Here is a 27,835-nt window from a genome sequence, read left to right as displayed (position 1 = left end):
ATATCGAGTCATCAGATAGTTGTTTAAAAGGGAATATTTATGGAATGCCGTGTTCTCTACATTCTTGTCGACGGGTTGCAAGGCGATCTTTATTTGGACGTGTTATTTCTGTCAGTGACTTCACGGTGACACATGTTGTGGTTATACTCCTACTTACTTTGGGAACATAGTATACACTGGTTATGAAGAGAACTACCTATATTGAAATGGAAACATGGATGCTATTCGAAAAAGAAACATTAAATGATTTATTTAATTAAAAAAATGCTACTTTACCGATACAAGAATCTTAAGTAAATTGCAAATAAAAATTAACTAAGTGTCCAAGAAAGCATAAAAATCATCAGGAACGAAGTAAAAGCCAATTTAATAGAGAATCTTAATTAAAAAATTACAGCGTACGTACTCGTACACACAACTCGATTATGCTAATCCCACAAATATCGATAACGATATGCATTAAACAGGTAATTTTATTACATTTAAAACGTCTTTATTTACACTGAACATTAACTAAAGCTATTTCCAATCAAATCAAGGCGACATAAATCTGTAGCCGTACGGCCGGACTGACAATAAAAACTGACGTGGCGGCAGGGGGTTAAATGCTCTCAGTAGGTATCCGTTGATTGGCGATTCCAGGGCTGGTGGAGTTAACTTGAATTTCCTTTTTATTGTGTTTTTATTGAGCACCTATCCGTTTTATGTGTTTGGGGTAGGCACAGGTCTAAGCGAATTTTGATACAAGATTTATCATTAACTGCTTTTGTACTTTTATGAGGTCATTTTATGTTTTGAGGCGTGTATTAGGGAAGGGTAAAGGTAAATAAAGATTAAGTGAGTCAGTCCCAAAAAAAAGGATTAAGTTTGACCACAAAAATTCCATAGCTATGAGATTTAGAGAGTCCACAGGTAATGTTTGAAATATAAACTGACGTTTAAATGGAAAGACAGACAGACAGACCGTGTCTCAGAGAAACTACATGCAAATCAATCTTACCTACGACTTACCTAAGATTTACCTAGGACAATTTAGTTTCCTAGCTCGACATTCCAGCTCTATGCATATATCTCTATGTTGCCTTATCTATTCTAAATATTAATAGACACAAACAACATAAAACTTGTTATTTTAAACGCAACAAAAGGCAAAAGTCGCCTACACGACCGGTCCCGAGTACTAGGATAGCATACACTCGCAGCATTTATCCAAGGAACGCTGTGTGAGGCCGTTCATACACCGTATTTATGAACACCGGCCGTTCATGATCGCCTGGTAACGTTACACCGCCGTGTTGGTGATTAATAAGGAGGTTTTTTTGGTTAACAATGGTTACCGATGGAAGATCGGTGTTTCTTGGCTTGATTTCAGTTTGTTGGGGATTTAAAACGTGAATAATGTCGTGTTTAGGATGGCATGTCTTTTAATTATAAAGATTGTATCAATGACGAAGAGATTGGCTCATTAATTTTGTTTCAAAGATGAGCTGTAATAATTCCGAGAAGTATTTGTTTGTATAAAATAACTCAGAATGATGTTACCTTCAAGTAACCAGTTGTTGGCTAAGGATATACCTCGGTATCACAACACGTAAATTAATACTTAAAAGAACAAAAAAGCGAGTATTTATCAAAAAGCTTGCGGTGTCATCGTCCGGTCCTGATCACTCGATACTCCGTGCGCCGGCGCAAGTGACGATACCATCGCATACGACGCGAAAATAAAATGGCTCCAATCAAAGGTGATCTTTAAACACGTCAAAAATAATGTTTTAGTTTGTCGAGTTAATATTTTTAATGACGGTGTTGTTTCAAAATTAAATTAAGTGTTTCTATTATTATGCGAATTTGCATTTTAATTAACTTGCACGACAAATGATTATTTGTCATTTTAAAATATCATTGGGATAACCCTGTGCGTCTACTTAGAGGACTCGAGACGGGTACAACTAATTCTCAATTATATAGGAATTTGAATATGCAGCGACTTGTTTTGCCAAGGTTTCACATTGAACAATTGCATTTGTGAATGGAGAATCACTAAGTTCAACATTCCCACGACTTACTGACCACCAAATTTCGACAGCACCAAAATTAGCATTCACCGAACACATGACAACACACTCATTCACAATGTCCGCGGTACAGTTAGGTAGCCCTAATCCGATCTAGACTGAATTCAGCCTAGATTTTAGCTCAGTTCCGTCTAGGCAGAGCTGAATGCTAAATGCTGAGCTAATTGTTATTTGAACTAAGACGCGGAGGAAATATTAAGTGCAATGGTGGCTATCTGAATACATAAGAGGTTTGAGAATAAAGATGTAATCCATCTTGTTAATAAGATTCGTGATTGGGTTTAAAAATTAGGTTCTAGTCTAAAAATATGTGCTGCAAATTGTGAGGTCTGAGGAGGAAGTCTTCATTGACAGACTTAGTGCCTGGTGGTCTTTGTAAAATAGGCTGATTATGGTAGGCATCATGACTGTGGTCAAAATGATGAAGAAATATTTTGGAAGGTTTCAAAATCTTAAGGGTGTATATGTCATTTTGATTGTCTTTTCGTTTGAGGAAAAGATCAGAGTTCTGGTGACAAAGATATTGAAGTATTAATAGATGTAGAAATAAATTGACTTCTGAAACAAAGCAGGATTGTTCTGGATATGATGGGTCAAACAGTCAGAATTAAATTCAACGTGAGATCAACAAATTGAGAGTGCGAAGGATATAAATGACTCGATCAACAAAATTATTGCACATCAAGATCAAACTAAACCCAGTGACAGTGGAGAAGGAATGCGCCCGGAACATTTCGATCCAGCCAACAGGTATAAAGATACGAAATGATATCACAAATGTTTGGCGGGTGGCACGAATAGTGACGGGTGCAACTGTCACCGGTCGTCACCCATCAAATTGTAATCTACTCGCATTGCAGCGTCTAATTGAGGGACGCACCGCCGCCGTAAACAGCGCGCTTTACGACGCGTCGGATAGCCGCGCGACGGAGCGGTACGCACCGAATAAATCAGACGCAACACAAATATTACTGTCACTCGGCCGCGCGTCATAAACGGCCGCGCCATACGACTCGAAAATAAACTCGTCGTATGCAGTTTTCGCAAATAATCCCCGGATTAAGACGCGATTGATGTGCGTTTTTGGTCGCGCGTCTTGTGGACATAAATAACCGTATATATTTGTCGTAATAAGACGGTGACGTTGGCCAAATAGTAATTGGTCTCGGCTCAAGGGAACATGTTTACTGGGCAAGTTAATTAAGCTCCCTATTATTTAGCATCGTGTGCTATGTGCGGCCCGACCAATAAGCGTTTGTAATGCATTTTATGGCCCTATTTTTTATACGATTGCGACCTTAACTATGGCTTTGCTGCATATTTTTAAGGACGATCTCCTCGTGTTTTATGTTATTCTGGTCTTGACGCACCAATTATAGAGTTATAATGAGAGCGATGCCTTTTATCATTATTATAATAAAGCTAGGATAGGAAATAGAAGAAAAAACTTTGCTGACAATTAGCATTCCAACAATCAGCACAAAGGAATAAATGTAATCATTACAAACGCACATAAATCTAGTATTCTACGAATATTTATGGCCATGAGCACTTGTGAACAACCTTCTATTCAACACAAAGATTTTAATTTTGTCGGAATGACGAGATTTTAGTATATTGACACTATTTAAAACGTAATATAACGTTCTGGCATCCGCCACATCCATCTTAGTCAAACAGGCATTCCTTATTCAAATCTATTCTAAAAAAGAATTCAATTTAGACATTCCATATTCAAAATATGTGCACTAATTAAATAGAGTGACATTCTCGCCACGTGAACTAAATCAGTATTTTATTTTTAAATCGTTTAAAAGCATAAACTCACATTCTCGATACTTTAAACTCAATTAGAATTTTAAGTGCGAATCAAAGTCAGGTGATTGAATGAAAATGTTTGGCGGTAGTTAATGAGCACTTTACAGCTAATTGTTAAAGACCAATCAGTTATGCTGCTCATCAATTAAACAATTTTCTGTGCTGTTATGAAGTTGGCAAAGATGTAAATTAAATTTTCTGCGCTATCAATTTGCTGTAGATTGATCGTAAACAACTATTTAATTGATAGACGAATCAAATTAAGCAGAAGCTTGAATTATATTGAAGATAATTTGATACCTCATAAAACATAAAAGCACAGCCATAAATGTCTTAAGTAAAACACTGAAATTCTCAATAAATATAAATATGTACGATAGTGACTAGTTTAAACCGTTTAGTATCGACAAATAGTACAGATGCAGCGACTGTTGCCACTTACGTTTAATTTATTTAATTCCATCGGTCGCGATGCTGCTCATCATGTATATGGCATTGCGTCGCTCGATCGGCCGCGCCCGTCTTTTGTTCTAATTTTATTGAGTGCTAAACGATGCCCGCGCAAATGTCGCGTCGCGTCTTTAAAATGTAAATTTATGCGGAATCGCAGTGATTTATGTGGCCTCTCTAATGATCTACAAACTTCTTCGAAACTGACAATGTTCACACTCGCTATCTAGATAATCTCGACGTACTTAAACGTTATTTATTAAAACGTAGGTAAACTAGAAATGATGTTCGTGGAACCTACCTGTTTTTAGGTTAGAAAGTTAATTTTGTGAGTGAGCGCGGCTATCTGTTACCATGTTAGGTCTCAAGTTGACACCAGTAATTTCGGCGAGGCAGTTCTCGTGGGAATAATTCCTGTTTGTGTACGATTTTCTAGAAATTGTTGCATCATGCGTACGAAATCGTATGGTGGCGAGAACGTTGCACATAAATAAGTTTTATTTTCGAGTTTCATTGCGATACATGTCACCATAAAACACGTCTAAATCAACGCAGTTATATTCATTTTGTTTTTCTTTTAATTTAATAAATAATGAGTGAACGTGTCTCGCTACTCGTCAAATTTACAACCGAACATATTTAGCTAGTTTCCTCATAGCATACCAGGGTGGCATAAACGGTAACAATATGTAAACAATAACATAAACAGGGCGAGTCCACCTGCCTGGTACGAAAGTACTAGGCGCGCATACATATTGGAGAGATGGCGGGCGCGCGCCGCGTTTGCATACGATGTTCAATTACGGACCCGGAATATGGCATGCATTATAACCGCTATATTGTAATGCTCTACGGGCGAACCGACGTCTGATTGTTTCCGTGGTCGAGATGTGGCTAAGGAAGATTTCTTTGTACGTGGGAGTCACTTCGTATCGCCATTCTTTAGTATATTACTGACTGTAGTTATCTGGCAAAACCTCTCCAGTCGAGTCACTCATCTTACTAGTATTATAAATGCGAAAGTTTATGCGTTTGTTACTCAATCTCATCAAAACAGCTGAAGAGTTCGGGATGAAATTTGGAACAAGAGTAGATTATGGTCTAGAATAACAATGAATACTTTTTATCCCAGGGAAACGCCTGCAAATACGCTGGCAGAAGTTAGTTTGTTTATAAAATTAAATGTAGGAAGTTTATTTGATTCATTAGCTATTTATTTATTCGCCGGAGTAAATATTGAATTGCAAGATAGTGAGATAAGCACGGAGGTATTTAATGATTGTCAGTCATCGTAGCACTTGGTGACTTCACTTTTAATTAATACCAGCATTAGTATGTGTGCTGTTGGTAATAATTAGTAATCAAATACGAAAATAAATAAGATATGGCGATAACTAAACATATCTATGAACTTAACTAACTTATTAAAATAATTCTCTCATTGAAAATTACCTTTCTAATCTTCTATTCATTATAATAAAAGTACTAGGTAATCATAAATCGTAAAGAGATAGCGAGCAGTCTCTGAAATTACTTAATGTTGCCAAGTAATAAGCAATAATTTCCTCGCGGGTAATAGTTTAGCGACAGCGCCATCTATCGCCGAGTAGCGGTACGCGTCGATAAATCGATGGTAAAATAATTATCCCTACTATTGGCTAACTGCTGTTGGAAATGCACACCACCTAAGGCCATGTAATTTTGAATAGGAGTAATATGTTGGGTAATTATTTATTTCGTATGTGTGCATACATTTTAGTTTTGTATGTCGGTGTATGTTACATGGTTGATAATGTTGTTGGCACCCATTCGTTTAGGTGGCAGGTTTCAATAAATTCAGTTTATGGACTAAAGGTGCGCTGTCACCGAGGATTAGATACTTTCTACGAGCAGCTGTTTTAGTGTACCTATGTTTAGGAACGTCTCAGATATCTCAAATAGATACGGAGTCCACCTTTTATTACCTACACCAAAACTAATGTTTGGCTAGTTTGAGTACCAGGTAGACATAAAAATTAAGCAGGTGAAATATATTAATATAATAGCTATACATATCTGGGATTCCTGGCCTATAACAAACGATGATATGGTTATTAGACTTGGTAAACCATCAGGATTTTTGATACTACATGGTAATACCCAGTGCATTTTTGTTTTTGAGGGGGAAAATCATCCAATGACTTCTCCCGCCTTGGGTGATGAGAGGCAATATCAGACTCTTGTTGACTAAAAACCACCCGTTCCTACTCCTGCTTTTCAAGATGGAGCCCCGGTAACCCGATAGGCATTACACAGAAATTTCCAGTACCTGGATTTCTATTTACGGGTTACTAATTAGATGGCCTTTATCGCTTGGGATTAATAACATATCTAGTAGACATTTACTACTTGTACTTATTCTTTCAAATCTAACTGGCATATCGGAGACAGTTTTACAAATCTGAACTGAGCTATCGGAAATAGTTTTACATGTTTCGGGTCTGCGGACAAAGGGTAGCTCGCCGCCCGACAAAAACCCGTTGACTCAGTTTTTGATAAAACCAGTCTCCCCATCAGACGCGTCAATCTAGTCCGCCTATGTATGTCGTAGGGAGACCTGTTGAGCTTATAGATGCTCGTCATCAGTTCCATACAGACCAATGTCAGTTCTGCTAACTCCTGCCATCTGATAGACAAACTCTTTTACAAGTTACCATCTTCATAGTCCTTTCCAGAAGATTTGTTAATAATTTTTGAGGCCAAAGATAAATTGATGTGAAGTTTTTTCTTGCGATATCTCAGCTTTAGAAGCTATTCTGGGATATAAGGAAATCGAAATTCTCAGTAATAGAATTAATGTTATGTTTTTTGCTATTGTTTAGTCAAATTTGTATGAGTCATTTTGCTGATTCGACGACCAACAATGGTGACCACCTAATTATGAAACTAAACATCTCTTGATGAATTTAGGACGTGTGCAGTCAAGGAGCTAAACAAAACTTGTGCCTGTTAATTTTTTTGAAAGGGAAAAGCCCACCACGACGTCCCAAACCGCTGCAATTCCTGTAAGCCAGGATCTACAGTAGATATAACTATGAAAACACCGGAACACTGAAGTCCGGCGCGTCCCAGGGACATGAATGACTGTCTTGGATCCCGCAACGAAATTATTAGAGGAGAAGAAAAAGAAACCGATAGTTTCCACTTCCCTCGGTGAATTTAAAGTATTCAATGTATAGTGGTGCCTCTAATGTGTAATAATTGAAATACATATACAACAAGCTGTCTGTCTGTCCGTCTTTAGTGACAAAACACGCTGTGGTTTTGTACCCGACCGCGGCATTACGGCCGAGTCTCGTTACCTCTCGTTTTATTGGGCATTTGTCACTTTTCAACAATTTTTTCAAAACCTTAACTAGTTGTGTGCCGCGGTTGTGGTTTGAGAAGATTAATGTTTAGCGAATTTGTTCGGTTCAAACCTGACATATGGTTGGGGTTTTGTGCGAACTTTAAAGGTTGTGTTTCAACATTTTGAAATACTTAACTCTTTAGTGTAGTTATTTGTTATTATTTATTATATTTGAGGTCTCTTCTAAATGTATTGGTTTTATTACCCTTTATTAGTATCTTTATGACTTAACTATCAATAATAACTATATATTACTTATGTTCCATTCAATTATTATATGAAACTGACACGGTCCGTAGCATTCTAACAAGCCGGTTGGCGCCGCGATGTCCTAGGTCCTAATAGAGTGCACACATATAATTACAGATAGCGACGTGGTAAATCCATAAATACCCGGCCCACGTTAGGTATTGATTAAATAGTTACACAGCGGCCACGTTCAGGTAATCTGCGTGATTATTTCAAATCACCGACACATTACATTAAGCGTAATCTCCAGTAATGGCGGCCCGGTGTTGCCAGCCGCCGGCACTCCCCGCCGAATTGTGGGAAAATAACCATCCTAAGACACCATCCCGAAACCTATCAAAAAACATTTTAATATTCATGGAAAATTTATCTATACCGCATACATTTGAATTATAAATATACGTGATATTTAAAAATGACAGCGACATGAATCGGATAAACATCGATTTCCCGTGAGAAGATTACATTATTCACACATTATACAATTATTTACTTAAAACCCTTTAGTATTTTTATCTGAGTTGCGAGCTCCGTGGACAGAATGGATATTGACAGCGAGGCGGGAAAGCGCGAAGGCGGCCATGACACTTTTTTCTTTTTAATTCGAAGTGTCACAGTGGACGGCGGAGTGCGCTTTATGCCAGTGTCAATATTTTATTTTATTATTTATTTTATAATCCGTATACTCAAATTACTCAGAGGAGATGAGCATAGTAAGCAATTATAAAATCTTTATTTTTATTAAGTATCTGCTTTCACAAATGTCGTATCCTTGATCGCCCGTTTGGCATAAACCTTAAATTATTTGTATATCTTATTTTATGTATCCCAGTTTTTATACAGATTAAGTATGCCTCGATCAGAGTTACGTGTTTCGAGTTTCGACGTTTACTAAAAAAATAATATAATAAAAATGACCGTAGCGAAAAAGCAATAAGACGCACGTCAGAAATAACTTGAATTACAATTTTAATCTTGTCAAATCCGAGTTTTTATTGTGATCGGGCGGTCCGCGTACGGTGGACATAATTTTCGTTTTCAAAGTTTATTTAATAAGGAGTTCTCGCTATAAGAAATCATATTAAGTCTCCCGCGCCCGCGCCCCGCCGTGGGCTGGGGACCTCGTATAAATTCGCGATTTTTATATCCAACTCATTATTATTTTTGAACGTTCGAAACGGCCGCTTATGAATAAAAAGTTGAGTTTATATTGATGCAAAAATATTGTTAACTGACAAAAAGTTATCGGCGAGAGGCTGGCGGGCGCGTGTCGGCCGCGGCCACTCCGCTGGCCTGTATCCTCCATGCGATACAGTATCACATGCGCCGCACCGCGCCGTCCTCACAAAACTGCAATAAAAACAATCACGATATCTGTGTACCGGCCGTCGCGACGGAATTAAAGATCAGTTAACTCACTAGACGAGATAAAAATGGCTACTGGGGATTTTAAAAAATCATCTCAATCATTCGAGAGTATGAGCAGCATTCCTGGCATAGTGTATCTATTATAAAACGCCTGCTTTCCATCATAAACTTTTTTGACGGAACGTTTATTTTAAGTAGATGGGTATTTTTATCAAATTACTATAATTTTGGTCAAACAAAACTACGAGCTGTCAGAATTGACGTCGGTAAATCATCGACTTGACCCTTTTTTGTTACCTACTTTAATAATTTCGTTAAGGGCTTTTTAAACGGGCCGCATATTTGGAATAGCTGCCGGTACTTTATGGTCGGGATCATTTGTATAGGAATTTAAATGGGATCGCTTTAAAATTGGATTACAATAAAAATCAAGAAATGCCCTGAGAATTATTTGAACTATTCAAACATCTGGCCTGTGCGTACGGAATGAGAGCTGACGATAAAAACTTCTAAAATAAACTCAATTGTATTCGGATAACAATGCGACCTAATGAGTGCGCATCAATCGTCTCCGGCTGAAGGAAAACAAACATAATTAAATCAAGATAGCTGATATAAAGCGGAAACTATTAGATGCAGTGCCGACCCGGATCGAGCCGGATCAGGCCGGAATGCGCCGGATAGAGCCGCAAGTCGCGATAGCGCACATTACATCTATACAACATATCTCATCATTCATAATATCTCCACAAAGAGGGGCATAAATTACGCGGCCCGAAAATATCTAAATCCTAATCCATTCGCCTCGCTTGTCCCCGACTGAATCCGATTTTAAAATATTTATGAAAAGGTAACAAAAAAGTAGAAAAAAACACGAGTCCAGAGACAGAATTAAAAATAATAAAAAAATACATAAGCCTCGAGAGCGAACGTCGGAAAAAAGTTAAAATGATTGTAGGGCATCTCGATGTGGCGTTGTTTTTTTCTGGACGTATCCCCGTTTCATTAGATTCGTTTCAATTCTGTCGGGATTAGTCGGAGAAAGGTCTCTTAAGGATAAAATGCGATGTCCGTTGATTTATAAAGATCCTCTCTTTCGGGCGATGGGACATAATTAATTGTTGTTCGTGATCTATCGCCGTGTTTTTTGTGGAGCAGGTGATCGCAGTGGCAGAGAGGAGCAGTGCGGCCTGTCTCCGCTGGGCGAGTGGCGGGCTGGCGGTGGTGAGGAGCGCGGCGCGACTGGGAGGCTGGAGGGCGCGGGTCCACGTGCTCGCAGGTCTGCTCGTGACAGCTCCCGAAATTAGTCACGTGGCCGCTAATAGCCCCACGGCCGGGGGTGGCGTGCACTCGCCGTTTTTTTCCGGCTCTCGTACGGTTGTTTACAACAGTTGGTGGCTATCGATCCGCCCGCCCGGATATAGACGTAAATACGGCGTTATTCATCGAATGAAGGCCCGTTTTGTTTGCACACCGCCCCCGGTTTTGTCGTCTCGACTGTTTTTCATCGATTTTCCACCGGACCTACCTACTGGGCCCGTGGCGGTGTGTGTGGCGGCGAGTTGGGCTCGGAGCGAGCGTATTATGTATTATCTCCGAAAAGGTTCTCGATGCGCTTTTACGTGTAATCGGTGGTGGTATCGGCGAAGCCTCATCTCGGTGCTCGGGGCGCGTGTGTGCGAGCCGGCGCGCCTGTGTGCGTCCGGCTCTCGGGGCACACTGCTCGATTAGCGCGGCCGGCACCGCCACGCCGCCTGATTGGGCCATCCATCACCGCCGCCGCCCGCGCGCGCTCGCCCTCCACCCTGCGGCCCTCCGCGGCGCGGAGTCGTGTGCCAGCCGCCCGCGACTCTCGACCCTCGGCCGGTAAGCCTTCGGTCCGGTTTGCAGCGACGCAATGTGCGCTCCACCGACGCGTTAATGCCGCGACGCGCGCAACAGAGATCGAGGCGTATTTTTAAGACGGATACTTAGTGCGTTACATTATTATACTTTTGTTTTTTTTTGGTCGCGGGCGTGTAACCCACACGGTCCGTGTTTTCATATGGCGGCCGGGTCGACGCACCGCTCCGGTTATGATACCGAATGCCTTTAGATTTTTGATTGAGGTTTTATTTTATTTGGCGCGACGTTCGCCCCGATTACGTTTCTCGTATTCGTTTACCGCTCGGCCAGTTTTTGTTTCGACGAGTTTCATTGTTCGTAACGAGATCGATTTTACCGATAAGCCATCGGTTTTAATGAAGACGTGGGTGTGCTCGGCTTTACTGAATCGCACTCTTAAGATCAAGGCTACCTATTGGCAACCATTGACACTTCCTCACTTGGGATTATCGAACCGGATCGTTGTGTACTGCAACAACATTTATGAACATTGGGCGCCGACGGTTGCAAACATGACATAAACATGTCGATCGAAGGAGATTTCATGAGAAAGTTTGCAGCAATATTAGCATATAATCACAGCGTCCTGAGTCGCAGGTCGCAGGTCGCGAGTCGCTTCAATCTTACAAATAGCATTCTCACGCGACGGGACAGACCACCGCGACACACGACAACTCTCCACAATTAAGATAAACTTACAAATTCGTACGCAGCGATTAATTGTCGCGGCGACGAGACACCGCGATCGTCACTTTACAAACTAAAGGTAATTTTTCAATGCTACACAACAAGATATCAAGTAAATGGATAGTCATTATTAATATTGCCCATTTTACGATGCTTTTACGACAGAACGATGTTCCCGCTCACTTTACTTCCGTAAACTTGGCGTTTATTGAGTTAACATGTTGTGTGCCGCGACATCGGTTTTACGACTCGCTAGACATGAATAGTTTAATAAAAATAATCAAATTTAGGAGTGCCAATAAATGGTGACTGTTTGTGTTGCAGTGCAGCAACTGACGGACGGAAACCGAACCCCTACGATCGTAAAGAAAAACAAGTGGATGTATTAAAGGCACAATAACAGTAAATAACACGGTAGTTGAATAGAATCGATGCCGTCCGTATCGGCTCTCGATCGATACTCATTACAATGTAACGTTTTAACGCTCGTTTAGACGCCACAACGAATCACGGGCTGTTATTTAAATTGCTCAAGAACCGAGAGTAATTTAACTCGAGAAAAACTGGTTTCGAGTGAAATTCGCGCGCTATCTCATCTCTCGTATCTCTTACGATCGCCATGTTGGTCGGGGAATAGATATACTTGAGTTAATGGCGCCATTTGCGAACATAATAAAGTACATAACCGCTTGGTCATTGTACTGGACGTAATGAAGCCACGAGTGCAATTTTCGCGCGAGCATGACCTCGCCGGCCGATGGCGGCCGATCGCACCGTCGACAACGGCGCGGGACGAACTTTAGCGTCGAGCTTTAAAAGGTTCAAGCGAAATGAGCGCCCCGAGACCACTAGTAATACTAAAATGCATTTCTGCGCACTCGGGCGGCGAGCTTTGAGCTCCTCGAAACGTAGATTGAGATTAAGGGAGGCAGGAGGATATGACGCGACCGTGCAGGCAGTACGAGCGGTTTCCGAGGTCTCGGGCCGCGGCGCTTGCGACGTTGTGGCGCGCGCACTGCGCTAACGAACAACGATTCCCGCTCTAATTTGCGGACATGGCGAGCGATCGATCTCATTGGATTTTTGAAAAAGGAACACCGAAGGCACCTTATGAGCCGAGGCACAAATTGAGCAATTTAGTGCTCGCCTGCTCGCGCGCGCCTATCTCCCGCCACCCATCTCACTCCGAGCCTTTTTTCATTTTCATATATCCAACGTGAATCCTAAATGAGAATATTAAAAATTAGTTGGTTCATGTTTAGGAGCGGTCTGACTTGTAATTATGTGCGCGCTCGCACTTGACAAATGAGTTCGAGCGCCGACGGAGACAAATCAATACTTTGGACCCACAAAAAATTAAGTTCTTCTAATAAGAAAACTATAAAAACCAGAATGGATCCTATAAGAATTCAAAACTAATAAACGAGGGAGGTATCTACCTAGTCCAATAAAGAATTCTAAAAATGTAAACTTCTTTACTTGAAAGCCTCGCTAGATACCTACAGCACGAATACCTAAACATACGGCCTCGCTATGAGTACATACGGGGCTGCCTACTACATAACAGTGTCAGTGGGATAGAGGACAGAGGGCGCTAGTAGTCGGTGTGCAGTGTGTACGCGGGCATTACTTGAAATAAAACAAACACGGGGTATCGCAGCACATCCATGCGTCATTATCAGCGCATTGTTTTTGTTACTAATTTAGGTAAAAACACCGTTGGAGCGGGAACCCTGGCGCGGGCATTCCAACGCGCCCCGTCGCCATGGTAACCGACGCCGCGCACGCTCCCGCCAACCACCGCCCACCAAACAAACAACTAACAACCTTATTTTTTACTGCACAGAGCTCTAATCGCCAACACTGCCAAATGAAGTTATAACGTTCTTTTACGACGCTCTACAATCGTCGATATCCAATCATAACAATGAAATTGCGACCTTAATGTCTCCCGGTAAAGTGCCATTCAGAACGCGCGAACGACTTAAGAATAGCGACATAAGGAATTGTTTTATCTCTTTCGCACGTCGTAAAGACGCGGTCGCCCTGTCTCGCTCGCGTGCCGAATCCTTTCTCGCTAAAGACGGAATCGATACACTTGATATTTCTCTTTCTGGCGCACTTTTTGTTCGAATCGTTGCCACTGTTAATCCGTCTTCGACAGCGTTCGTTAGATAAAAATCGTAAAGTGTAACTCACGAATAAATTGACTGCGATTCTTCGTGCGCCGTTTATTCCGTGTTCATTTTCGGAACATTTCCCTTCGACGAAAATTCTTTTGTGTTTTAAACTGAATGACGGGCGAACGCGCGAACTACGGTAATTGATATAGTGTAATGGAAACGGGCAATGACGGTGACGTGTAAAACAAGAAAGAGATAGACGGACGTCATTCCATACGAGCAAGTGAGATGGTTATCTGAGTACGCGACTGTTGTAACGATGCATGTGCATTATATTGTTACGGTAATTGTAACTTTACACCCACATGATAAAGTTTAATTTAGAACACGACAGGAGAAAAGTCCGGTATTTGGCTACTATTCGATAGATGGCGTTGATGTATCGAAATTATATTTGGTGTTCCCAGCTGCGCTAACATCTAAGTTAGGTGGTGTCTTCCGAAGGAAATTAGATTTAAAAATAGTCTCAAATAACTGTAAGAAGCAATAAAATTTTATATTTTTATTTATTTAAAAATGGCTATTAAATAAATATTGATTGATTAAAGTTTAGTGGCAACTTCAGTAACACGAATGCGGGACAAAAACTTGCAGAACTTGTAAATCTAGACATTTATAACAGAAAACTGTCAAAATTATAATCTCAATTAGGCGCACGGCGGTGCACCGGCCGTTTGCCGGCGGCGAGCTAAAAAATAATTGTCATTACTTTTTGAAATCCTTTGCGATATTTTCCCCGGCGACCTTGCATCGGCGAGATGACACCGAGGTCGTACGCACGATAACACATGATCGATGGCCTGTCGCCTGTGCGTGCGCGCCGCAAACATTCGATATTCATCCGAGTACTCGATACAATCAGACACGAGTTTCGATACTTAAAAAACACTATTTGTGAAGCCTTAGAGTCGACATTAGTGTGCTATTGACAGATGTAAATGTCATTCGATTTTTCGTCGGCTCATTACGGGGAATCGATTTGAACTGTCATCGGGATGTTTGTTCGTTTTTCAAATTATAGAAACGGTGTTTGGATAAATAGTTTGTGATATAAACGCCATACTTATTGATGTGTTCAACTATTTCGAGAACCATTTTTATTTTCTTTTTAAGTATTGGTTTGGTTGTAATGAGGGCGTTTATTTATTTCATTCGATTGTGTTAATGTAGGAGTTTTTCTAAAACACAAGTAAGGCACCGGCACAAGTTATAATATCGCCGCTTTAACACCGACACCGGAATAATTTCAAATGCCCATGTATGCTTTTTTATCTGTATTTGGCAATAGGTAAACGTTAGATCTAAAAACTAGATTGTAGCGAGATAAGTTTTTGTAAATTTTTATTACGTGTTACGGAATAAAATTTAGCAATTCAAATATGTAATAACTGCTTTTTTTAATAACCGGACGCGAGATATGTGTCGTATCAAGATTGAAATTGGAAACTACGGTAGAAATATGTTGGTATAAAGTTGAGGCTTTCTTTATCCACACACACGTAGTAAAAGTTCAAGCGGCCATCAGTCAGCAGTACCCGTGACCTTGCGCCGAGTGTTCCGGACACCAGTGATTGACGGCACCATCGCCCGCATGCTATGATCCCCTAGTACTTGTGCTATATCATCGTGCGCTGTTCACGTGCCTATGCTCGCCTGGTGTTCGAGTTTATCATGTTCTAAAACGACCTCTTCTTTCTCATGATTTACTGGTACACTGATTGTATTATTCTCTTCTATTCTTAGTTATTTGTTGTGCACTACGTTTTTATTTATAGCTAAAAATATGAAATACCGGTGAAAGGATTTTCTGTGCAATCGGATTTAAGATCTCAAGTTTGTTTTGTAATTGATCATAATTTGTTAACCTTAGAGCAAGTATTGATACAATTTCCAGCATTCATTTTAGCGGAAACTGTGAGAAACGTTTTATTTAATGACACCAATTTATTACGAATGTTATTTGGCACAATCTGGTTGACATCCTGGTTGTAAACTTGTGACCAGTGGTTTGGAAGGAAATATGATTAAAATAGCTACATAGTATATTTTTTTTAAACTTGAGACCATAATTTCCGTGCACAGTTCCAATTCCAGTGTGGGTCCATACCTGGGTACTCACCGGGACTGCCCAGGAATACTGAGGAGTAAACCCGCCGCGCCACGTCGGGAGGAGATGACCATTCGCGCCGCGATGGGCACCATTTGCCTGGAAAGATGGAAATAAGAATTAGTTTTAATACAAAGAAATACAACTTTGGGTAGTGGACACAATTTGCAGCTAAAAAAGTGGATAAAACAATAATAATATAAAGAAATAAACATTATATCAATATCCCTTGTCCATCACCTATCATTACCTACGCGTAAACGGTTAGACAGTATTCTTTAATTCTTTTTTTCAAGAGTTTATTATTGTCAGAAGAAGGCTCCTCTACTTATAACTTTTGGATATAAGCATTATACGGGACTTAGCACACCGTGCAAAGCTAAAACAGGCCGCTAGTTTTCTAGACCATTTTCTTCGTTTTTTAGCCAAATACTTGAGGTTTTTCATTAACCATGGAATCAACTTAACTGTAGCAAGCGCAATCTTTTCGTAGATAAGAAGATATCAATGATTATTGTGAAATCATCATGACTTATGTTTTTTTATTAAGAATCATAACTTAGGATCAATCTTTATTAATAATCTTAAAACTATGTAATCTTGTCACTTGTCTTAGATTACCTATCTGTTAGATATTGTCGATTTCTTCTGATTATATTATGTACCTATCAGTTGCTTTTGTGTTTTTTTATAGTTCCTACTTTTTACTTTTTATAATATGATGTAACTCCTGCTATACTTTATTGCTATTCATGTTTTTAATTTGTGTCAATGAGCAAAATGTTTGAATAAGGATATTTTCCGTCGGAAGTAGTGTATTTGGATTCTGATACTTTTATAATTTGTCGGTTGTTATTATCAAGCTATAAATTAAATGATAGAGAGAAGTGATCTACTAAAAATATACAGATAAATATTTTTTTAATGGAAAATAGGCTTTGGTTTTCTTTACCACTTTCATTACTAAAAAATTAATGCTGAGAAAACTATTAATGCTGAGTACCGCTTCAAAATCGGTTCAGCCAAAAGCGAGATACATTCATACATACAGGTCAAACTAAAACTCTTATTTTTTAAATCAGTTAAAACAAAGCAATATTTTTTTGTTTGTTTCATATTTTGGTATCTTAACAAACATACTTGATACTATTTATAAAATTAGATTTAAACATGTTCAAAATCATACAATGGTCACAATTTCACACAGTGTCATCAAATTGAATAAAAACTACTTAAAAATTGAAAACACCGTCCTACCGATGTCCAGTACAAATTAGCTTTGTTTTGTCCAAAATACAGACTATAGAGAGCGGGTAATTTATCCAGGATTGCCAGATTAATGAAAAAGAATGTTGCCAGTAAAGAAGGGGGTGTTTTCGAAGCTGGCAAATGGCATCTGCTTATACTCTTTTGTTTTTTTTTGTTGTTTTGTTTTTTTAAGGACGGGCGATAGAGTAGTAGAAGTGTAACTATGGAATATTTAGGAGCTGGTTCCATGAGTAAATCTGGTCTAATCCTGGCTAGTATTGATCATTGGATTAGATTACGTATATAAAGCAAACTATTACAATAAAACCTATTACAATATTATCTACTATTACAAGCACATGATCTTGGAATGTAATAAACAGAATGCACCACCGTGTATCTTTTCAAAGAAGAATAAGTATTAAGTATGCAACCAAATCTTGTTCAAAAACGTGTTTTATATGCACACAAGAGCCCCAATATTAGTTAATTAGTTTTATAATTGTGTAGCATTATATTATGTTTGCTGTAGTTTCATGTCCATAATTAACTCATAACTGTTCGGTTAGTACGTATACTGCCCAGTACTGTGTTTACCCACTATTTTTATATACGGAGAATAAAATGGTCATAAAGCTTCATTATATTATAATATTTACGTTACTATAAGTGCTTACGTCTTTAATTTACGCACGGTGTAGCCATTAAACCATATTTTTTTATACTAGCAACACAATTAAAAACGTTTGTTTTGTACATAAGTAGTACTTCACCTAACTTGAGTGACTTCTCACCATTTTTTATTGACGTTTCGTTATTTTCAAAATGACGCAAATGATTTCTTTATAAATATTTATTTATGTTAATTTAATTTAATTTAATGTGGTATTTGTGCTTATTTTTATGTTGTAGGTAACTAGATAGTCGATTATATTGTCCGTCGGTGTTTCTAGTTTGTATAACATGTACGACACATGCGACGCGACACTGCTCGAGCCAATTTCGATTCGTAAAAAAAGTCCTACATTAAGCTCTTCCCGCCTATCTAATGGATTCCTCCGAGTCTCCCAGGACCCCGACGTCATTACGCAAAAAACATACAGCAAAAAAAGAAAAAATACTCGACTCAAAAAAACACCTCCTGGGAGCACGAAGGTGTTGCCGCCCCTAGTCTTTTCTTACCCCAAATAAGGGGAGGCAATATCATACACCATTAGCAATTTCGCTACTTTTTTAACGGTGTCACAGTGTATATTATTGTGTTCGGTAATGCAGCGGGAGTAGCAGGAGTGCGGGACCCGCCGCTACACTCCACCGTGTAATCAACGGCCGCGCAATGCTGTTACTAAAGAAATGGATCGCAATACGTTGTTCATTTTACTGTTTAATTGAAAAATAATAAGTTATGTCGCGCGCCGGTGCAGCGCGCAGCGGGGGCTCACCGATATTTAAAAAGAACGCAACCGCCATAATTTTCTCTCGCTTTATGTTCCTTTTTCGAAATTCGTAATTCGAACAAAAGCGCGCGCGGCGCAATGGTGCATGCATGATTGATAGCGGCCCGGTGACGTCACACACACCGACAACGCTACACTTTTCGAAAAATAAAATGCCTTGACCTCTGAATCTAAACTCCTGCATAATTTGCTACCCTGGTGCCTTTACAGCCAATTTGCGTTTCCCGTCCCCACGCAAACTGCAAACTTAAACTCGAAAAGCATAAAGTAGAATTACATCGTTGAAAAAAAGCGAAAATTACCCCATCGCAGCTCACGGTACAAGTTAACGCCATAAACAAATACTAAAAATCTTGTAACCGAAATAAGGCGGCACTCTAAATAAGAATTAAAGTAAAATTGCTGAGGTGTGAGTCCCCGGGCGAGGGGGCATTAGCGGGGGACTCGGCGATATTCATAACGCGAAAAATTGTAATAACCTGGCGAATATCAGCAGGGCAGAGGGTACACCTAGCGGCGGAGGGCGCGCGAGGGATTGTGAGGAAACTGTCTCAATATGCGCCCGTTACGTGGTGCTCATGTGTGACGCGCACGGCGATGATAAAAAAACATAACAGAGACTCGCACCGGATATTCACGTAAGGAAAGCGTAAATTTAACGACAGAGGAATTAAAAATGTGTTCACCGACGACTTTATGAGTCGCTTTATAGTGTAAAATTGTTTTAAACGCGTACATAGTATGAATAAAAATGACAGTAATAACATTTATGATAAGTTATTGTTTACGACTTGGCCGCCGCACTACCAATTTTAATTTCAATTTGTAATTATTACGAATTTTTTGTGGAGTTCGTATCGTTTTTATCTGAACGACATTTTTATGGAAAGTGTCTTGTTGGGGACATTACGCTGAGATATTGTCCATTTAACCAATATGTAGTAAATTGTAATTAAACGGTTTATGATTAACTCAAGTATTGTAATCAGTTTGATTTATGATTAACGTTGTTGGACGAGTTAAAGACGAGACAGCTGACTCCTTGTTTCGACTCTCAGTCAGTATTTTTTCAAAATTCTCAGGAACAGCTCGGATGGTAATATAAAATAATCTAGTTTCCTATAACAATGGGTGCTGTGCCTAACTGGCCGTCATGCAATGTGAGTAGGTTCGACCGCAGGGAGACAACTTTAATGTGATCGACAAATACCTAGTTGTTTCGGGTCTGTATATATTTGAATTTGTATGTTTGTAAATGTATCCACGACACAGGAGAAAATTTAGTGTGGGGTAATGTTTTATAAAATACATGTGTCTAATAGCATAAATAAAAGTGACTAAATCCTACCAATTTGAGAAATGTTATTGTTACCTTATTTACCGGCCAATTTCTTTCCATATATTATAACATATTTTACATAAACACTGTAACAGTTTATTAAAAACCAATTATACTAAAATATAGTTGAAATAACAATGGGCTGCCATGGGTCAGAACACGGTAATTACAATTCATATTTTTTTGTTTTTTTACTTTTCTTTATCGAATTAAAACAATTGTTGCTTCGGACTTTTTGATTTCTATCATTCTTGGGTGCTGAGGTTCTCAAATACATTTGTTTTTGTTACAGTTTTTATGTGTATTCGGTAAAATAAACGTTATTTGTTTGGAATAAGAGTGGTTTTTTAAAAGCAGCTGATTGTTGGCACTAGAATTGTCTTTTTTTTAATCTTAATTTCTAGTTGATAATGATTATAAAAGTCAAATTAGAGATTGACGAGTAAAAGTGTAAATTTGAAAAAAAATTATATCATTTATTATTAATGAAATAGCGTGTATTTTAATATTTTTTATTAAAATTTTTAGCTATTGAAAAACAATCAGTGCAAAATATATTTTGTAAAATAAACTTTCATTAAAAATGTTAAGTTTTAATAGAATTTCCACTATTTAAAACGCAGTTAAATCGTAGCATTTAGCACGTGAGAACACAAGAAACTTTGAGAACCATTCCTGCGCATTTTAATAACAGTGATTGTAAGAATCAAACGTTAAAATCTCCAGAAAGGGGCATAATTTATATGTAGGCTACAATTAATATCGCTGAATAACAACTATTCATTAATGTTTTAACTACACACCGCACTTTGTTGCCGTTTCGGACGAACCAAATGTTTTTGAATAATAATTGTTTATTTTTATTTTATTTCGTCTGTTAAAATGTTGAGATACCACGTTATTATTCGTGTTAGATTGAGTTGAACATTCAAAATGGTTGGTAAAGAGATTTTTTTATTATTTTGTGCTTTTATTTTGACTGCCTCGTTGGTTGGTTTCGATTCCCGGGTCAGGCTTGATGGTATTGAAGGACTATCTACTTGTTTGGCAGTCGCCCTTACGACCACAGCTGTTCAAAGAGAAAATAAATTTCTTGATTGATGAAAATAATTTAAAAGACTCCCATTTTGTAAGACATTATTTTTCTAATGTTTGAAAATCTATCCAGTTACTCTTTAGTTCTAAATAGAAACAAAATCTACTATATACATATATAGGTGTATAAACACATCTGCCTACCCCAACCGGTTCAGCTCGCCAGTACCTGTACCAGGGACACAAAGGCGCAGAAGATGTTCCTTCTCACGATAAATCACTTTTTCTTGTTCTCAACCTCTGCGTGTTTTATGCACGCCTGGTACCAAACTGTCAGAGGGGATCCCTTTAAGACATTTTTTTTACTTTAAGATATTGTTGAATTTATTTTTTTATATAGATAAAGTAGGTAAGGTGGCTATATTAAATATGTACTGTCTACCCTTCGGAGGATAAAAGGTATGATGCTACGTGTTCGTCTGATAGAACAAAATAGTATTTTTTTTATTTCTATGTAATTGACAAACGAATGCAATACCAAAACTCCATGTAAAAATCCCATTTTTATCGATCCGAGCGTCAAAGTCAAAATATTACTCAGCAGTATAATATTTACGTCTTGGCTAACTGCGTACCCTCATGGGAGACAAGCATGAAATTGTATATGTATGTACAATAAATAAATAACAATATCATAAAATAAAAGTACTAAAATCTATAAATAACTCTTCCAAGAAACCTATACCTCTTCAGATTACATGTTATCCTAGTACATAGATTATTATATACGTAGGTACCAAACAATGTTCCCAAAGCCGGTCACATAAAGCAATTTCCCTAATGGTCCTCCGATACTATCGCAACACTTTGGTTCGTCCCTAACCAAGGAAGTGTTTGTATGTATGTTGACTCTCAACTTGGAAATTGCCGGACATGAAATGATGTATGTTTGGTAGAGGGTTGTGTGCTATAGGTGCAAGTTGTGGCAACTGTGTGTGTTGAAAGTCTTACTTGATAGAAAATTTAAAATTATAGTTTTCACATGAATATAAGACAATGGCTATTATTTTTTCCAAATCAGTCAAGATAGTGTCGGCTGTAAATTACGAATTCTGAGAATTACTCGAAAAATCTTATTAAGTTTGCCTGGCCCAGGAATCGAACCTGAGACTACCTACTCAATAGTTGCGAAACAACTATTTGGAGGTAGTAACTATTAGAAGCAAACAACAACATCTAATAAGAAACATATAAATTATTTCCAAATCCACGACACTTTATTCTGATTGGATGAAAAAAGAAAATTCCTAATTGGACTATCTAAGATACCTATTGGAGTAGAGGCGACAAATCAAAGTAGTCGAATATTGAACGAAGACTCCGATTGGATTGGAGAGAAGTAATTTACTAAGATGTTCAGATATTCCACCCTTACTTAGCATTTAGGAATATAAACAGTTTCAACATGATAGAGTAATGCCCGTTTTTACCAGACTCTGTTAAATTTTACGGGACTCCTAAGTTAAGAAAGGTGATACTCAACCATTTTGTGGTCCTCACCAATGTATTAGTGACACCGAACGCTATAGGTAAGGGGTTAGTTTAGGTGATTCCTATGTAACTCTTAGTTAAAAGATGGCTAGTAGAAACGGTCATAAAAGACTTAAAAATATAGAGAGAGTAAAGTCTTAGATGCAACGCCTTTAATAAGAAGAATTTGACTTTACATTTGTGTTTTCCAATAACTAACAGAACTAAACCCCTTTAAACAAAAAGCAAGATAACTCAGATTCCCAAACAACAGCTAATAATCCAAAAATAAGAAGAAAAAATATCATTTTTAGCTGAAAAGCATTTCTAATTGCACCCGCCCAAGTTAGGGCGGGCCGCCCAACCGCCCAACACTTATACCCAACGCAATAAAGCTCATTATCGCTTGAAAACAACTGTCTTTACTGTCTTACTAAACTTGATACGTCAATACGTAGACTTTGCAACGTCGTAAGAAAGCTTACAGTGATCATTTCAAAATGTGCTCTATTGCTTGAATGGGAGGGTTGTAAATCACTTGTGTGGGTTAAGGGTCGTTGCCTTACAGGGGATGGTCCATGGATCTGCCTTATAACTCATCTGTGTTCAGACAGAACTGCCAGATCGATAGACTACCTACTCCGTTTGCTTTGGACACTTTTTCATGTAATTTTGATGTCAGTAACGCTTTGAACGTCTGCCCTCCTAGTACTTCTATTAATAGATAATGTACTTTTACTTCTGTTTTAGTTTTGCTAACAAACAGTTATTTATCTTCAATCTTAGTTAAAAGTTTGTCGTTCAGTTGTGGAGGTAGTTAATTTCTTATGTGGCTTCTGTTTTTATTGGTAAATACTTAATTTGGTTTTCTTATAGAGAAGGTTGTTCAGTATACCCTATAAAGTCGTTGGTAGTGTCCAGCTACTGTCTTAGTTATATCGCAGGCATTTCTGATTAGTTTACTTTATCTATCTCATTTTGACGAGCTTTCTTTTACTTCATTAGACAATATAATCTTTACTCTACGATACATGATGAGGTAACACCCTGTTCATAACTTAGTACCTCCTATATCTCAGGTTCACTGACCCACAAAACCTTACAGCACTCAAAATACCTAACCCACTAACATTTCAAAACAAATCGACGTAAAATATATCGATCACAGTACGTCGTGTCATCGACCCCTAAAATAGCGTCCAGGAAGCCTATCCATTACTCGTGACAGCGTTTTTCAGACTGCCGCTGACAGCTGTCAAACTTGGCCTTGACACATTCATCATGGCGTCTTGTGACGTCATAATTTGATAGGTCATCGGGCCGCGGATTGGCTAGCACAATGCAAGTACAATTACGTTGTTTTTATAGTTGTGCATAGCGAAACTTAAAGGATTTTTTGTTTCTTATTCTTAATTCAACGTGTAGTACACGTTAATAATGTACATTTTACATTTACATAAATAGTACATTTTAATAATGAAGATCTGTATCTTACGAAAAACAGAAGATTAATTTTCTGGATTCTATTGGGCGTTTCTTTTTCATGAAGATAAGCTGTCGTTGTAATAAGTATATTTAAAGAGCAGAGCTTTTGTTCGTTAGTTAGTAATTGCAGTCCGTTTTTTGACGGCCTACAATTTCAGTGAAGTTTGTTTATGATCGTAGTACTTACCAGATGACTGGCCAAATGCAGTGAAGACCCAGTAAGAAAATAAACGACAAAAACAGGTGTATCACCCACCCATCCATTTCTAAGCCTGGGCGTGAATGACCTCATGAATGTAACAAGGCACCCTGAGCCAAATGAATATTATACACAAAAAACTAAACGAGGGTGTTCCACTAATGGCGGTTTGATAGAGCCACGTACTGCATCGGGAGGTACAGTCAGCTACGTACACATGTAACGCGATGCGATGATCAAGCAACTATTCTGCTGACTGTACTTTTCACGTAGGGGTGCCCCTTCGAGTAATCGATGTTCGGAAATATAATGCCAAGGAAAACGTATCGATAAAAATATTTTTGTCGATTCGAGAATTATGTAACAATGTAATAAAATTAAGTTTATGAGCACGCGAAGTATGCGTAAGTTATACGCTTGTGTTTTGGTAAAAATAAAGATTTTTATTTTCGTTTTAATAGACCTTCTAACCTGTAATTTAATGGCTGAACTGCCTATAACTGTTAATGGAAAAATTATGAAGAAACATTTTCTTGGAGACTGTTTCAAGGAAATCTGCACTCCTGGGTAACGAGGCTGAAACTACGTCAAAACTCATTGTTAATATTTACGAATTGTAATAACAACTAATGGAATAAGCACCTACAATGAGTGTCAATGAACTAAGTAAACACGAGTTGACCTAGAACCTCGCGTCGATTACCAAACAAAACCCAACTTAGGAGACAATACAGCATTACAAGTATTTTTTGTCCGACTCATTCAAGCATTTCCCATAACACAATATTAAAAATCGAGTAATACCGCCAGTATGTAATAAAAAAACGTAAAAATACACTCCGCCACAGAATTCTGCCAGTCACGAGGGTCGAACTCGCTCGTCATTTTCATAAATTTCACAACCCTAGCGCCACGGACACTTAAATGCCAACTTTACGAGCGACATATTAAGGTTTGATTTGGTATATTTACATTTGTATTTTATTACGTTACTCTTGTAGGTCCTACTAGCATAAACGGTACGTACAGAAAAATTTGATTATTCATGGCGACTTTGAGAAAAATTACACACGATCCTTCGTGAGGCTCGCTTTGTTGCTTACTGCTGATTGGCAAGAAACTTTCGTGTTTTTGGTTCAGTGAAGTTTCTGCATTTGACGACCAGGAGAGATTTTGCTGAGTGTATCAGCATTTGCTGGCACTTTTAAAGGGTACGAACAGTTTACAAAAGTGCAAGCAAACATTCAATGGTGTTTCTGTTTGCAATTCCACTTGGTAAGGAATCTTCAAAAAGAGAGAGTAGGTACCTATATCAGTGCAGTGCATCTCTATATCCTTACTGGATCTTTCGGATACTGTTAAGAACTAACTGTCTCGGCGGCGGTTCTACCAAAAGCTTATAAACAAACAGACATCCAAACTTGGTCGACACCACGGAACCTTCAAAATACCATCACGCTATCCACAGGAGTACATAGCCGCGCCTCAATATCGATCCCAATTTACCAGGGTAGCAGGACAAGCGCAGAGTTTCCACAATGTATCGTACACGGAAGCGAAGACGCCCCGCGGCGCCTGCCACTAACAGGCGAGCCTGTGAAAAGCGCTGTGTAGACTACGCTAATTAGTTTCAAGTGAAACTCTGTATGTTCATGCGAGCCTAGTAATTTCGATTGAGAGTTTAATGATCTTACTGATAGTTAAGTTATTGTTATAGGGTTTCCCTGTAAGTTATAGCTGCGGATCACGGCAGAGGGTGTAAGTAAATATTCATGAATAAGTTATTCCGTTATTGCGATGACTTACATTTATTGCAACCTGTTAGTTTATTGTTATTGGTGTTTTAAATTAGACTGCTAACGCATTATTGAGTATTATGTATGCGTGGTGTGACTGGAGGACATTTAGTTCAAGTAACCAAGTCTGATTTGTTTTATAGGACAGTCCTTGTTACAAAAAATTGTCCTATTTATTCTGCTCTTAATTTATTGACAATTACGTATCGTCAACATGAATTGGTCTCGCTGTCGTTGCTAGACACCGCACCTCCCTTACACCCAAACAAATACTCGACAGGAGTACCACATGCCGTCAAGAGGTTCTTAACACCAATAGTTAAACATGTAGACAGTTAGGTATCCCTCAAAAACTTGCGTGGAGTGCGAGGGGAGGGCGCCGGAGGGGTGCGGGTGAGGGGGAGGGGGCAGGCAACCCTCTGTAACTAAATTTTGAACTGTCACGCAGATTAATGATAGCAGGCGGCGCGATACGCGGTAATGTCGAACGATTTGAATGGATGCGACCCCGTCAACTAATTTTGGCTGAAGATGTAGGCACTACGTGGGCTGCGCTCGGAGGTATTTTTAGGAGTGTGTCGTTTACACCTGGCTTGTTAAGTGATGTTATGATAAGTAGAAGTAGAATTAAGTGATTAGTAGTAAGTGAATTGTAATTATGTATTAGAGCTTCATGACATGGCCACGTTTCAGCTTCCGGCCTTATAGTCACAGGCTGAAGTTAGTTGATACTTATCTAAAACTATTTAAAAGTCCTTACAATTGGATTAATATTAAAGACTACATAAGACTTTTCATTCAATGAAAACTAACAAAAACTTAAGAGCGCCTGAATTAAAAATTAAAAACTACATAGCAAAGATTTTTACCATCTATCCTTTGTTTTCAACAATAAACTTTATACTAGATGGTATAAAGTCCACCCATATAAAAAATATATCTATACATCAAATGTTGGAAAATAAATAAATATCCCAAGTCACATCCACATTAACCCTACGCCAGCTCACAGCGCGGCGCGGGGGTACAGAAGTACCGAATGGATTTCGGAAATCGATTGCGTCCAAAAATATTTACAAGAACCACGTGTGCCTTCACGCACGCACTGAAAATGTACACCTTTATGTACATATACTTATATATAAGTATATGTATGTATAACATAGGGTTATATGTTTAGAACAGTTATATTTAGGGTAACAGGGTACTTTTCACCAGAGATGTGCTATGCTACGTTGCTGTGGATGCGTTTGGCTTTCACCAACCATATTCATTAACAAGCTAGCCAGCTTAGCACTGGTGGAAACGGACTCAGCTCTAAGCTATGTTTTTTTTATATGGAAAAATGTGTGCTATGGATGCCTTTTCTACTATCGATACATTGCATACTCAAGCTGCGCAACTACCTCACCTAGCATAGGTTAGTATCGGTGAAAACGGTAACGTAGTTTCATAGCTTAGCTATTACATCTTCGTAGCATAGCTACATAACACATATCTGGTGGAAAAGCACCTAAGTATGTAAAATCTGATGATT

At 38.6% G+C, this 27,835-nt stretch overlaps 1 protein-coding gene across 1 annotated transcript in view; it reads right to left on the bottom strand.

The window, feature by feature from the left end:
• Window positions 1-25,387, bottom strand: part of LOC118275404 (homeobox protein homothorax) — a 120,812-nt gene extending 95,425 nt beyond the window's left edge. Inside the window, exons 1-2 of the mRNA XM_050695671.1 lie at window positions 25,339-25,387; window positions 16,222-16,380 (exon numbers count right to left, since the gene is read on the bottom strand). Of these exons, the coding sequence (XP_050551628.1) occupies window positions 16,222-16,380; window positions 25,339-25,387 (208 nt within the window). The remainder of the gene's footprint in view (window positions 1-16,221; window positions 16,381-25,338) is intronic.
• Window positions 25,388-27,835: the final 2,448 nt, after the last annotated feature.

This window comes from Spodoptera frugiperda, chromosome 8 (assembly GCF_023101765.2).
Source record: "Spodoptera frugiperda isolate SF20-4 chromosome 8, AGI-APGP_CSIRO_Sfru_2.0, whole genome shotgun sequence".
NCBI lineage: Eukaryota > Metazoa > Arthropoda > Insecta > Lepidoptera > Noctuidae > Spodoptera > Spodoptera frugiperda.
This window is presented reverse-complemented; position numbering and strand designations above follow the sequence as displayed.